The sequence below is a fragment of the Diadema antillarum genome, unplaced genomic scaffold, assembly GCF_040938485.1.
Source record: "Diadema antillarum isolate AM-2024a unplaced genomic scaffold, OU_Dant_1.0 scf00000072, whole genome shotgun sequence".
NCBI classification, from domain to species: domain Eukaryota; kingdom Metazoa; phylum Echinodermata; class Echinoidea; order Diadematoida; family Diadematidae; genus Diadema; species Diadema antillarum.
In genome coordinates, this window is record NW_027270961.1 from 1,552,940 (window position 1) to 1,566,191 (window position 13,252).

General features: G+C 37.0%; 2 protein-coding genes across 2 annotated transcripts in view; both read left to right on the plus strand.

The window, feature by feature from the left end:
• Positions 1-2,960: 2,960 nt before the first annotated feature.
• Positions 2,961-7,644, plus strand: LOC139717140 (Fanconi anemia group D2 protein homolog). Its single transcript, XM_071628641.1, has 7 exons — positions 2,961-3,039; positions 3,783-3,917; positions 4,463-4,530; positions 4,971-5,023; positions 6,352-6,399; positions 6,998-7,058; positions 7,585-7,644. Exons 1-7 carry the CDS (start codon positions 2,961-2,963, stop codon positions 7,642-7,644), a joined length of 504 nt encoding a protein of 167 aa, XP_071484742.1.
• Positions 7,645-8,660: 1,016 nt separating this feature from the next.
• LOC139717190 (Fanconi anemia group D2 protein-like) overlaps positions 8,661-13,252 on the plus strand; it is a 34,322-nt gene continuing 29,730 nt past the window's right edge. Inside the window, exons 1-5 of the mRNA XM_071628690.1 lie at positions 8,661-8,781; positions 9,400-9,487; positions 10,507-10,611; positions 11,356-11,447; positions 12,427-12,532. Of these exons, the coding sequence (XP_071484791.1) occupies positions 8,672-8,781; positions 9,400-9,487; positions 10,507-10,611; positions 11,356-11,447; positions 12,427-12,532 (501 nt within the window). The 5' untranslated portion in view covers positions 8,661-8,671. The remainder of the gene's footprint in view (positions 8,782-9,399; positions 9,488-10,506; positions 10,612-11,355; positions 11,448-12,426; positions 12,533-13,252) is intronic.

A 13,252-nucleotide genomic window follows, 5' to 3' on the forward strand; every position in this document is an offset into this window, starting at 1 on the left:
CACCTTCAACGACTTGAGAGATTAGGAAATCGACGTTGTGAGGGGGAAATAATGAAACTTCTAGTGAATAATTAAGTAATTTTACGCTTTTAAAGTATGTATTTATCATAAAGTTGAAACACGATATTTTGGCATTTTTATAATAGTGGAAATGGAAAATACATGTACGTCACGTTTATTTCAGGCTCGTCCAGCGGGAAATTTGCAATACGGCGCGCGCTGGCTTCTCATTTGGGTGGTGGTGTGCGTGTGTGTTTACGTTCTTGCGCTGCACATACAGTATACGGTGCCCTCGGTTTGCAGATTCGCGGGCAAGCAGCGCATCTCTCTCTACTCTACAGAGAGAGAGAGACGTACAAACGAACGTCCACGACGTGTAATTTTATGAGTGAGTACAAAATTGTTGATGGGATATAACACTATTAGCAGTGCAAATGTATCCTGCTCATATCATCATCATCAGCCCGTCCTAGATCCTGACGCCGCCACACCGCACGCCTAGCTACACACTCTTCACTCCTGCCGGGCCTCCTGCTTTGCTCCTGCTAGATAAACGGTAAACTGTACCGAAATTAGAACTCTATTAAAGTGTTGATGATGGGTAAACTTTATGCCTATATGGCATGGGTTGACCTAGACAGAAAGATCCGTCTGTCCGGAGGACTCTTTTATATTTTGCCATTAACGCTGTCCTGATCCGTGAAGCCAGACGTAGTCTCCGCGGAACATTCCCCGACGGACAGATACAGACCGATCTTTCGGTCAAGGGTTGACCGAAAGATCAGTCTGCATCTGGTCGTCGGGGAACTGTTCCGCGGAGACTGCGTCTGGCTTCACGGATCCCCTCCTTCATAGTTATACTGAGGAGAGCGATAACGTCAAAAGAATAAAAGACTCCATGATCCTCCAGACAGACGGATCTTTCTGTCTATAATGGCATGGGATGACCATCTATAAACACTATAAACAATGTTAGAACAGTTCAGTACGTAGCGATAGGATTGAGCAGGGCCAGTGAGAGACGATCGGTTCACGTCACCTCCCAGAATTGAGTGACTGACCTAAATTTACTGCTCTTTCTCTTATTGCATGTAGAGATGTAAAGCTGTTTGAAATTGTACTAGGCTACCTTGCACTGCACTGTGTGTGTATTAACCACAGCACAGGTATGAAGCGTGAAGGTGAAGTTTGTTCTTGGTAACTCATTTTCTACTTCTACTTCTTTCCTACTTCTATGGTGCGATGGTGCTTCTCATCAAAGCCGGCATGTTCAGCAACTGGATGTAGGGTTGTGGTGTGGTGTTTCTGACAGTGGGTGCAAGTTGTGCTTTGTCAGAAGTAGACGCATTCCTGTCAAAGAAATACAAACACAAGTTCACATACTGCGCAGAGTAAATTAATAATCTTAAATAGTACATTAGAAGCAGTCATTACTGCAATAAAAAAACGAGGCATTTAAGTTTGATATACAGTGGAAACTTGCTGAAAGTGGGAGGGCATTACAAGACTAGTGTAGTACTGTCTTTCCAGAAGCCCAACAAGACAGAGTGGATATTACAGACGTGTGCTCATTGTGCACATAAAAAGATCTCTGCCTGCATCTCAGATCCCCAAATGAATTGTGATAGCTACCACAATCGTTTTGGGGATCTGAGATGGACGGAAAAGGAAAACAAAATCTCAGTAGTGAGCGTACGCATAAACAAGCAAAACACGGTTTCCTTTAAGTTCAAATAAGTTATGGTTGGGCATCAGTGACGTTTGAATTTCCGCTAACACTCCCTCAGCATATTCACCACTGCAGATTCACACTTTTTCAATCAAAATATAAGTGCTTGTTTGGTGATTTGAAAGTTTTTTTTGGTCAAATTCGTTCATTAGAGATACAACAACATTGTACTAATAACAACGTAACTTTTTTTTTTTTTCAAATTTGAGGACTTCCTCACTTTAATTCACAAGACCTCCTATAATGGCTATAGTATAAGCGCTAGATCTCTATTTGACGTTGCATTTTATTTACGCAACCCCAAAACTCACCTTTTTGCAATAAAAGAAAATGTGCTTTAATACCCCACGGGGCTTCTCAACCTTTGTCTGGATCTGGATGAATACGCTGAAAAACTCTGAATAGGGTATCAGTCCATCACTCAGCACTGCTGGTTATCAACCTGTGGCTTGCTTTGGCTTTAAGTTTTTCGAAGCCCAATTAGAGAGAATACAAATGGATGGACTCCAACTCTATTTTTAATCTTTTTTTTTGCCTATTTGTCTGACGTCGCAGGCCACCTGATAGAGCTTCATGGCTCATCAGTTGAGAAGTGGGGTCTTTAATAGATTGCTACAGCTGTCAGAACTGTAGAATATTTGGAACAGGATAATATTCTATTATCATGAATGCGGCAACGAGCAAGAAACAGTGGACCTGTTTTATTTCATGTAGGCCTAGATCTATGTTAACACTTGTTAGTAATAATATATCTAGGCTCACAATGACATCAATGGGGCTTGAAGGCCCAGTGAGAGGAAAGAGAGCAAGAGGAAGACCTTTAAGAAGAAATGGGAAGACAACATACGAGACTGGACAGGCCTAAGATTGAGAGAGGCACAAAGAGAGGCAGAGGAAAGGGAGGGATGGAAGAAACTGGCTGAGAAGTCTTCTGTGGTTCCCCAATGCCACAATGTTCTCCTTGACTTTCGATAAGACACTATTTAAAGTAAATGTGAAAATATTTGAGACTTCCAAGATTTTCAAGGTACATGTAATCGGTGTATTACCATAGAGTAGAATTGTGAGTGCTATTAGTATTTGCTCCACTGCTGATCTTGCTTTCTCTGTGGAATGCTCACACTCACGGCCTGTATGGTTTGTCTAGATTCTCCACTCATCTTGGCTGATGTGCTGTTTGTATATTTTGATATTTTCTTGTCTTTTATTAGAAGTTGGGTCAGTATTCATCATGCCAAAAGCAAAAGGGAAACGCCAGAGAGATTCTCTGCCTAACAAAAGTTCAGCAGCATCAAACTTAACAAATTCAGGTGAGTCATGCTATTTCTGTCTCATAATTTTGTGTATTAAAGCTCATTTGCAAGCTACTGAAAACAATAACTTATTCCTTGTACGGTCTATTTTTGTTACAACATTCACAAGGAATGTGATGAATGCATTTTTGTTAGTGTAAAAGTACTTTAGATTTGGTTTATTCATGGGTGAAAGTATATGCATCCTGTGTACAAACATCAAGCCAACACAGGCTTGCCATCCAAAGGAAAATCATATGTACTTAATTCATCTAGCTTGTGTTTATTGTGATATTTATTTCTGCAAGAGTTTGTTCTGGTAGAATTGGAAGATGGGTAAAGTAGGCCTAATTAACTCAAGGCATACAATGCCCTATGAATGCTCTTCTGTGTAGAATCACTCCCAAGTACATCTTTTCCTTTCCTCTCAGCCACCTACACGACAGTGTATATCTCATGAAAACCAGTAATGATTTTTTTTTTTTTTTTTCCCGGGGGGGGGGGGGGGGGGGGGGGGGGGAAGAGGGTTATCAAGCACTGCCACTTACTGCCATGACATATGATAATAGGGGTGTTCCATGGTGTAGCTGAAGGGCTTGTCACCCTCCCACTTCATGATGCATTGAACACCATGTTTTATTTGCTTGTATGAATATCGGTAAACATGTAGAATGTATACAGTGAGGAAAATTTCATGTCACAATCTAGAAGCAGATCAGTTGTACCTCATGTTATACTTCTCTGAATTTCCTCCATTTTAGCCAAGAAGCGGAAAACAACTTCTGGTGTTGCAAAGCCTCAAACTGCAGTCCCTTTGGTTGATAAATCTACCTTTGGCCTAATGGTAGAGTCTGCTGGCTTTCACCTCATGGCTGGAGATCACCCAAACCAGCTGAGTGAGTCAAAGTGATGCACCCTAATATAACATGGCTGTATATTATATGTTATATGTTTTATGCTATATGTTATACGCTACTAGTATATGTTATATGATATATGTTATATGTTTGTGTGTGTGTGTGTTTAATCGTGATGGAATAATGGACCTGGTTTCAAGTGAAAACATTTTGTGAAGTGACATTCGGAATTGAAATGTTGATAATCATGGAGTAATGAACCGAACCTTGTTTCAAGTGAAAACATTGTATGAAATGACTTTTTGAATTGAATTAGATGCTCATAATAGATTGTGTCTGGTCAATTTCATATTCTTTGCCGTCAGACCCAATCAATACACTGTAGATGACATTGATGTTCTGAATATACAAACACTGTAGATTGATTTCTCTGCAGTTGCAATGTATGTGATGTATGAAAGTTAAAATTGAATACTGCAATTTAATATGAACATGCTACCTTAGCCCCCGGTGCATCCATTTGTATAATTAATTGGAATTTTTTTTGTTTGTTTCTTTGTCTACTTTACTTTTACAACTGTTAGGTGTGGATCAAGTTATGTTCCAGAAAAAGATCAGAAAAGCTGTGAAATCCAGCATGAATCTTGAAAAGGTAAACGTTCATTCACTCCTGTCAAAGTCATGTTCTGTAAACAGCAAGGCATGTAAATTACTGGAAAGCATTCTTATGTCGTCAGTGTGGTCGTTATTGTCAAGTCACAGACATAAACACTAACCCCACAAAATCCTACTGAAATAGGGTGATTTTGGTGAAAAATGCAAAATCGTGAGATCTCTCAAATATTTGCGACAGAAGTATGATAATAAAAAAGCTTAGAATCAAGGGAATGTAATTAGCACACTAATATTTGGTAATCTTATAATTCCTTTGGGTTGACAGGCCTTGAATCCTATGCTGTATTGGACAGACATAAAATGTGTATTGCATGCAGAGAGAAGACCTAGGAGCAGAATTTTTGCAAAATTCTACCTCAATAGGGAACGTTCTTTGATCTTTGAAAGATGTTTTCATGTATTTTATGTCCTTAACAGACCATCGAAGATTTTATCACCGGCTTACAGAACCACATTGAAGATTCGGTGAGGTATGTCAAACCATTGCTTCTTAGTATTCAGGTTTCAACAGGCTTTACTCAAGCAGTACTCAGAGTCTGCAGATTATAAACTTAACAAAGAGCAGAAATATAATCATCCAGCAATGGATCAACAAAAAAATTGCTGGTTTTTGTCACATGAATTATATATTTATTTATTTTATTTATTATTTATTAATTTATCTACTTATTTATATATTTAGTTATTTATCTATTTATTCATTTATTTATTCATTTATTTATTCATTTATTTATTTTAAGGTTGCAATAGCTCATTTGACAAGTGATACAAGCTACTATGAAAATAGAAGTATTGAGATCATACACCAACATTATTGATGCATATTTGGCTGTTCTTGAAATATTCACATATGGTTTCTGTGTTGGAAAGGGATATATAGTAATTGAACATCTTATGTCTTCTAATGTTTGTTCAGAGATGGCTTTCTCCTGCATTTTCCAATTTAAAAACCTCACTTAAATTAATGTTATCATGCTGTGATATGCAGATATGTTGGATCTCATACTGTATTTATTTGTTATATCGTAGGGTATATTAACCAGTTCTTTTGGAACCTGGTATTCCAAAATGTAGACAAGAGTGCTTGCATTCCTGGCCTCAATTCATGTTTTGAATTTGGGTTATACTGCCCATAAAAATGGCTTTGATAGAAAGATTAGAGTTTCTTCTATCAGCTTGTGTTCTTTTTCTGTAGGAAATCTGCGTATATCAGTAGTATTTACTTTTTTATGATGTAGTTTGCGCTCGTGTTGCTATAGAACTCGTATGAAAATGTACATAGCCATCAAGGCTGAGCTCAGTAGATTTCGGTGTTTGCTGACCCCATTCAGGTGCCTCGTTTTGTGTATGACAAAAGAGTCTGTTAGCCCATCAGTGCACGCTCTATTCATACCTCGCACCTGATAGATATTTTCATTGTTTGATGGCACATGTAGTTGACCTTGGAAAGGAGGAGATACATGTTCCGCTCTTGACTTCTTTCGCACAAGTGGATTACCAACCTGTCCGTTCTTTGTCGGCGAGGAAAAAGAATCTCATTTGGGGGCATTGAAGGCTCTCAGAGAAGTGCAGGAGGAAAGGGTTAAAGCATATTTATGTTTATCTGTAATACAGAGAGATACACAAAAGTTCAGAAAGAATCAAATTCAATCAGAGCAGACAAAATGCTAGTAGTATGGACTGTAAAGTAGAAATGATATGGTGTGACTGTATACTTACTATAAATGCAGACAGGTAAGGTGAGTGATATATAGAAGAACTTAACCAACAGCAAACTTCACATTGAATGTTTCCACAGATTGAAGTACAGCTTGCTGCCAACCATGTCATCTGCAGAGTGTGAGAGGTGAGTACATCAGATACTGTCAAACTTTCACAACTGAAGACAAAATATGAGCTTATTTGTTATGTATCAAAGCTCAGCGATTGAAAATATTTTAAAGATATTAGTGCTGTGATGATGACTTAACATGCAAACTTTACTTTGATAATTACCTTTCATAAGTAAGAAAATCTCCTGTGAATCTCTGATGATACAAATCCTCTCTATAGTAATGGCTTCCATTTTCATGTCATAATGATAAATGAAATAGTGATATATCAGTTCACATTCCTGTGATATTTGATCATCAATTCTTCTTGTTTTGTATATATACGCATAAAGTGTAGGGTTGTTCTGTAGGGGATACAGTTTTGCATATGGCACAATATGAACAAACAAGGGGGAGGGGTAAGTCTCCAAGTACACTTTTTCTTTTTGCTGGATTTTATGATTGATACTTCACTCATAAATGTCATTTTGACTTTTTTGGTACACATATTACCTAATTCTAACACCATTTTATTCAGTCGATTGAAGCAAATATTTCATAACTTTCCACTGGAAGTTTGAATTTTTTTGGGTACAATGGCAAGTGTGTCTTGACTTCTGAATATTACTGCAGTGCGAGAGGGGGCAATCAAGATAGTTTGATCAGACTACTTCTTGGGGTGGATGAAATGCAGGTAAGTTAACTTTGCGGATTTTCTTCAATGTCTTTGTCATTTACTACACATGATATTGCAATTTTAGTTTATGTGTGTTACTGTATGTTTTGCCCCATAGCATTCATTCTCCTTTCTACTCACTTGCAAATAACTGTTTCTCTAAGCTTTGTTGTAGTATTGGACTTAAAACAATTTGGAGGCATAAATGTACTGGAGACACATCTATTCTCAACCCTGTGCAACTGTGCCAGAGATATTCAAGTTCAGTGATATAAATTGGAGAGAGAGAGAGAGAGAGAGAAACACAGCAATGGAATTTTTCTTCTGCTGAGATCTGTGAGATTTGTTGAAGCCAGATTTTGCTTTGCCAATCCATTGCTTATTAGGAGACAGACTGTACATCATGATTTGTTGCGCTCATGATCCTGTGTTTGATGAACTTAAGTTCTGCAGTACTTCATGAATTCTAGTGTGAACAGTCTGACATATGGTGTACTTAACCATCTATCTCACTGAGTTATATTATTATCTGTTACAATTTCAGCCTGCTCTGGTCAACATGCTCCTTGAAAAGCTGCCAGAATTCATGGGAGAAGAAGAGTAAGTATATTGCTTCATACAATAGAACCTTATTGTCTTACCTTTCAATTTGTCTACATCATGTATGACACCTCAATTACTTGAGAATTTTGTAACATTTTCCAATCTTGAAATGCAACTATTTCTATGCAATCTCCTGACACAGTACTAGTCATCTATTAGAAGTGCAATGATCATGTTTCATTTTGTTGTCGTATGACGTGCTTTTAGGGAGTAAATGCAGTGATTAATGTCTTTGATATTTTACTGTGTAGAGATTGAGACTTTCTTTGTGTTTTACCTTATATGAGTATTTAGTGTGAATTCCATGCCAAGCTTCAAGAATTGTTTTTCTGCTCTGAACTCCTTGTTTATGTTCGACCTGTGAGCAGTAGCATGTTTGACTACAGTGAAGCAGTGGACCTCCCAAAACTAATTCTCAACCAGTTCCACTGGCTTGACAGAGTCATCAACAGCAAGGCAAGTCGTGATGTGTGGGGATGGAAAGACATGTGTTCATTCTGCTACGTCATCATATTTATTCATTCTGCATTTTTTGGGTAGCATTTTGAACCATGGACTTTTTTTTCCATTTTGAATTTACTTATATTTTGAAATAATGCACTTGTTAAAATAGTTCAGTTGATCCCTCAAGTAATGGTAATTATATGTTTCATTTTTTTCATTTACCTTCTTATTCTATCCTATCTTTATTTTTTATTCATATGCTGGTATTGATATTATTCTTTATGTTGTTGTTGGAATCAGCTATCATTTACTGAGTCTTTGACACATTTGCTAATAACTGCAAATGTATATCATGATATAATATTGACTGGCCTTGAGGGAGATACTGGTAAATATTGCCCAAACTGAAAGAATATTGCCTGAGTAATTATTTCCTTATTCCATTTAAGGTGATTAAATGATACATGTAATTGACATAGTCTTATTTTTTTTCTAAGTAGAGCTATCAGGTGCTAAAAATTATTCATATGTTGGTCTGTCCCTGCCTTTGCTACATGCATTTGATCCAGGAGATGACGGATAAAATGCTGGAGATGGTGGAGATTTCATCCCTGTCTGTCCAGCAGGAGATCATTGCCTGTATCCCAGAGGTGGTCAGTGACCAGGAGCATCATGAGGTCACTACTAGATTGAAGTGAGCCCTCTGTTGTTTGATTATGGCTAAAGTTATGAAAAGGGTACTGGTAACAGCCATGCTATGTATTGGGTCATAATTAAATAGTCATGGAGTGATGATATCCAAAGCTTACCTCACAACCCCCTCACACAATAAACATAAAGAACAACACGAAATAATGTAATGTATGAATAATTCTGAAGTAGAGCAGCCATGTAATATGATATGAATATCATAATTGTGCATGTCATATGAAGTGTCACATATAAATACCGCTGGCAAACTTCTGTCAATATGGCCATATTCCCTGAGAATTTCTAGCTTTGAGAGCTGTATAGGAATTTCAACCCCTAGTTTGGTTTCTGACTATGATCATATTCTTATAATCAGTACACTGCCTAAATTGATAGTGTTCTAAATTTTGTCAGATGATATAATTTTAGATTGAAGTATATGCTATGATGCTAGTGTTCCATGTGTTCTTGGAACACCATACTAGTATGTCATCAACTGTTAAAAACTGACTGGGAAAAGTGTTTTATATTCCATATTAAGATGACTGAGTAATTAGCTTTGAATAGTTCTCATCATGTTCTCTATAATTCCTTGGTGTGTCTGTGTTGTCTTACTGAATAGAAACATGCTAGAGTGTAACACCCAGCTTACGGTTCCCATCATAGATGCACTGGACAATCTCAACCTGACCCCAGAACTTGTCAGAGAAGTATGTTTCTCCCAGTTGAATCTTGACAGCTTTTATTCCATTGCAAAGAAATGATACAGAAATGCATTGGGAGAAAGTTAAATCTGACATCTTTGCTAATGACAAGCTTGAATGACAAAGTATAGGGGATGAAATATTACTTTTCCACCCTTTCTACAACTTTTATGTTTGCATGTTACACCTTTGACTTTTTTTAGCTGTCATTTTTGTTGGGATAACTTGTCAAGAATTCATTGAGAAACTCTTTTATATTTATGATTTATTGTTTCATTATGATCTCACCTTTTCAGTGATTTGCATTTCCTAAATGATCTTTACTCAGTATTTCATATCTGCGTTTAAACTTAAATGTTGAGTGTCAGATCAGGAGATGATGAGTATGTTTACAGGAGAAAGCTTGGTGAGTCTTTATTGTCTACTTTGAGATGGCAAACTGTAAAGCATTGCAGCAAACTTACCAAACACAAGGTGAAATAAATCTTTACAATTAGATTACAATTCTATGTGACTGTCATAGATAGAGGATGGGGATCTCCTATTGGTGTCATAATAGTTCATGTCTCACTGAGTGACCCCTGACAAGGCCAGAGCTAATCACCTTGACTAACCCTCTCATTCCCTCAGAAAGAAAGTCTTTGAAGTCCAGGGCACCATTTCATGAAACTTGTCAGCCCGGACAAGTTATCAGTTTCTGACAATTACCATAGTAACAGTCAGTGACCAGAGCTTCAGCCAATCATAACCAATGATTTTACTGAACTTTACAGTCACTAACAGCTTGTCAGGGCTTACAACTTTAATGACCAGTGCCCCAGTGTGTTGATGGTCGGCTGTTCGATTGTATATTTGTATTCATGCAATGATTTGATGATATTGTACTTAAATGTCCAATTTGACTGATGGATATATATATATAGGCCAGATGTCACCATTGGGGAGCATGGGTTTGAGACACACAGATGTGTGGAATATGGTTGATGGAAAACAAGAATGTAATAACTTGTTTTGCTGCCTTGTAGGTACGAGCATCTGCTTTACAGAGCTTGGTGTCTGCTGATCTTGATGATCTTCCAGTGGTTATCAAATTCATTCTCCAATCAGTCAATTCCAGTGATGCATTAGAGGTAGGAGTGCTCAGAGTGTAGCAGATACTTTAAGTGTCTTTCCCACAATGTTGTTCTTGGCCATGTCTTGAGGCTTATCTAAATTTCGTACATCCACATGTTTTCTGCTTCTAAGTTTGATCCTGCCGACAAATATTGGCAAACAAGAAGCCATATTCATGTCGAGTATGGTGGAATCATAATCTACTGTAAAAGTGGAAATTTTCGTGGTGTTGAAATTTTCGCGCAGTTCGCGCAACCAGAAACAAGGGCGAAAATAAAAGCATGCAAATATTTTTGCTTGCTATATGTTACCGTAGTTGATGTCTTGATCCCCGCGGAATTAAAAACACACAAAACTCTTACCCGTCTGAGCGTGAAAAATCAGTCACGCGAAAATATTCACTTTAGTATATTGTCACAGAGTTGTAATTGACTTTGAACAGGGAATATATCTTACGGTTGCAAAAATACATGCACTCCCATTTTAGTATGACTAGCCATTCCTATAAAGTAATCATGCATACTTCATTGAAATTGCAAGTTATTTTCAATTAATACTACTGACCTAGATTAGTACAAGGTTTGAAAGAGAGATGATGAAGCCAAAAATGCTGTTGTGGTAACATGTAGTGTTCATGATTTTTTTTTTTTTTGTGGTCAACTTTAAAGGAAATGCTCATGCTGATTTGTAGCACTAATTCTTTTTAAAGCATAATTTGCATCTCTTGTGAAATGAAATATATCCATCTGTCCATTGACTAGGTAATCAGTGAACTGAGAAAGAATCTAGACTTCCAAACAACAAATGTCTCATCCTCCACCTCCACTCCATTTGTCTCATCCTCAAGACCTGGGTAAGTCATTACTTTGTCTGTAGACCTTTTATTTGTTAAAACATCCTGCAGATGATTTATCATGCTGAAAATGATCATTAAAATGAAATTTATCAGTTGGCACAGATTTATTAAGTGTTGTACATGTATGTGATCTCTTGACTATGGTATACTTGTATTCATGTAAATGCAGTGGTCACACTTTGAAAATGCCTGCTGGTAGTTACAAAAATGAACTTCAATCCACTAGAAAATGCTCACAAAAAATTTTTAATAGCTTTTACATTGTTCTTTAGTTCCTGATTGCATTCAGATGTATACCATTCTTTATTTCTGTAGTAAATCCAGTGCTAACATCATCTTAGTTTTTGTATGATCAGATTGTCAGGAATATTCATGTATATCCATATTTTGAAATGGTGAGAAGTTCTTGTTGATTTATTCACTTGTATTAAAGTTTGAGAAGTTTGCTGTGACTACAGATCATTGAATCAGTCTTCAGTAATCACCCCTATATGTGAATATGAATGGTGTTGTAACAGTGCAAGTGATGTACTTCAGTGCGTTGTCCCTCGCGTGATAAGACCTTAGTTGTATCTAAAAAAAAATCATTAATTTCCAGGAAAGTGAAAAAAAAATCTTTTTTGCAACACTTTAGCAAAACAACAGCCGTTTTGGATGTCAATAAATGTAGAAAAATTGTTTTGGATTACATGAGTAAGTGTTTTGTTAAAAGACTGGAATCAGTATACTTGATATTCAAAATGAAGTTCAGAGGTTTTTTAGCATATGCCAATGAGATACAAGGTTTTGTCACCTCTGGTCCAGCATGCTTCTCTTGAAATTGAAGATGTATCTTGATACACTGAAATGTGAAATATCATACCTTTGACAATATAATAGATGTACCAATTTAAAGCATTTGAACAGTAACGTCTCATGTTGTGTAGGACTATAGGTATTTGACAGTCGGTTACCAATTTGGTGATTCTTCATACAGCAATGAGAAAACCAACAAGAAGACAGCTGACAGTGAATTGTTGATTCTGGATACCATCAAATCAACAATCCGATTCAACAAAGTACTGGCTGATGGCTGGCAGAAGGTGAAAAAACTAGAGCAGTCTGTTTGATAGTCATTTGTGGAATAAAACTTGCCAAGACCTTACCAAAAGCTCTTCAAGATTCAACATTCAAAATTCTAGGATATTCATTGTTTAAAGAAATGAGAAAAAAAAGAAAGAAATTCACCCTCCACTGGCATACATAAATTAAATTATATTAAAAGTACAACATGGTTTATTTATACATGAACAGTGTACAGGAAAAAAAATGCATGCATTTGTAATTCAATGAGAATATGTTAGACTGGGCTAGATCGTTCTGTCTCAATTATGCAATGTATTCCTTTGTTGAAATATTTTACATTTTATGTTACAGTCAATCAGTTTAGAGAGCACATTGACTGTATCACTGCCTCCCTCCCCCTATTGGTATTGAGATGACAAATGTGTTATTGTAGAGTGTTAGTGCTGTAGTTCTGTGTCTGTATGCACTAAAAACACACACAGTTCATATTCAAAATAGTTGGTAGTATTGCACATTCACAACAGGTCATGCATTTTGTAATAAGAATGACTTTAATAAAAAGAACTATAGAGGTATAACTCATGTTCAGACAGCTGCATTCATAAGAAACTGGCCATGAAAGAAGATAAACAGAGGATGCTTCTGCTGTCATGGTTCACATTTTCCGTGGTACCTTAACCCGTTGAGGACAAGTCCCGAGTATACTCGGGAAGGTGTCTATAGAAAATGCGTGTTGT

Excerpts from the sequence above, each read along its gene's own strand:
- LOC139717140 (XM_071628641.1), top strand. The coding sequence starts at position 2,961 with ATGCCAAAAGCAAAAGGGAAACGCCAGAGAGATTCTCTGCCTAACAAA. Across the intron at positions 3,918-4,462 it reads AGATCACCCAAACCAGCTGA|GTGTGGATCAAGTTATGTTC; the intron begins GTGAGTCAAAGT and ends TACAACTGTTAG. Across the intron at positions 6,400-6,997 it reads TCATCTGCAGAGTGTGAGAG|TGCGAGAGGGGGCAATCAAG; the intron begins GTGAGTACATCA and ends ATATTACTGCAG.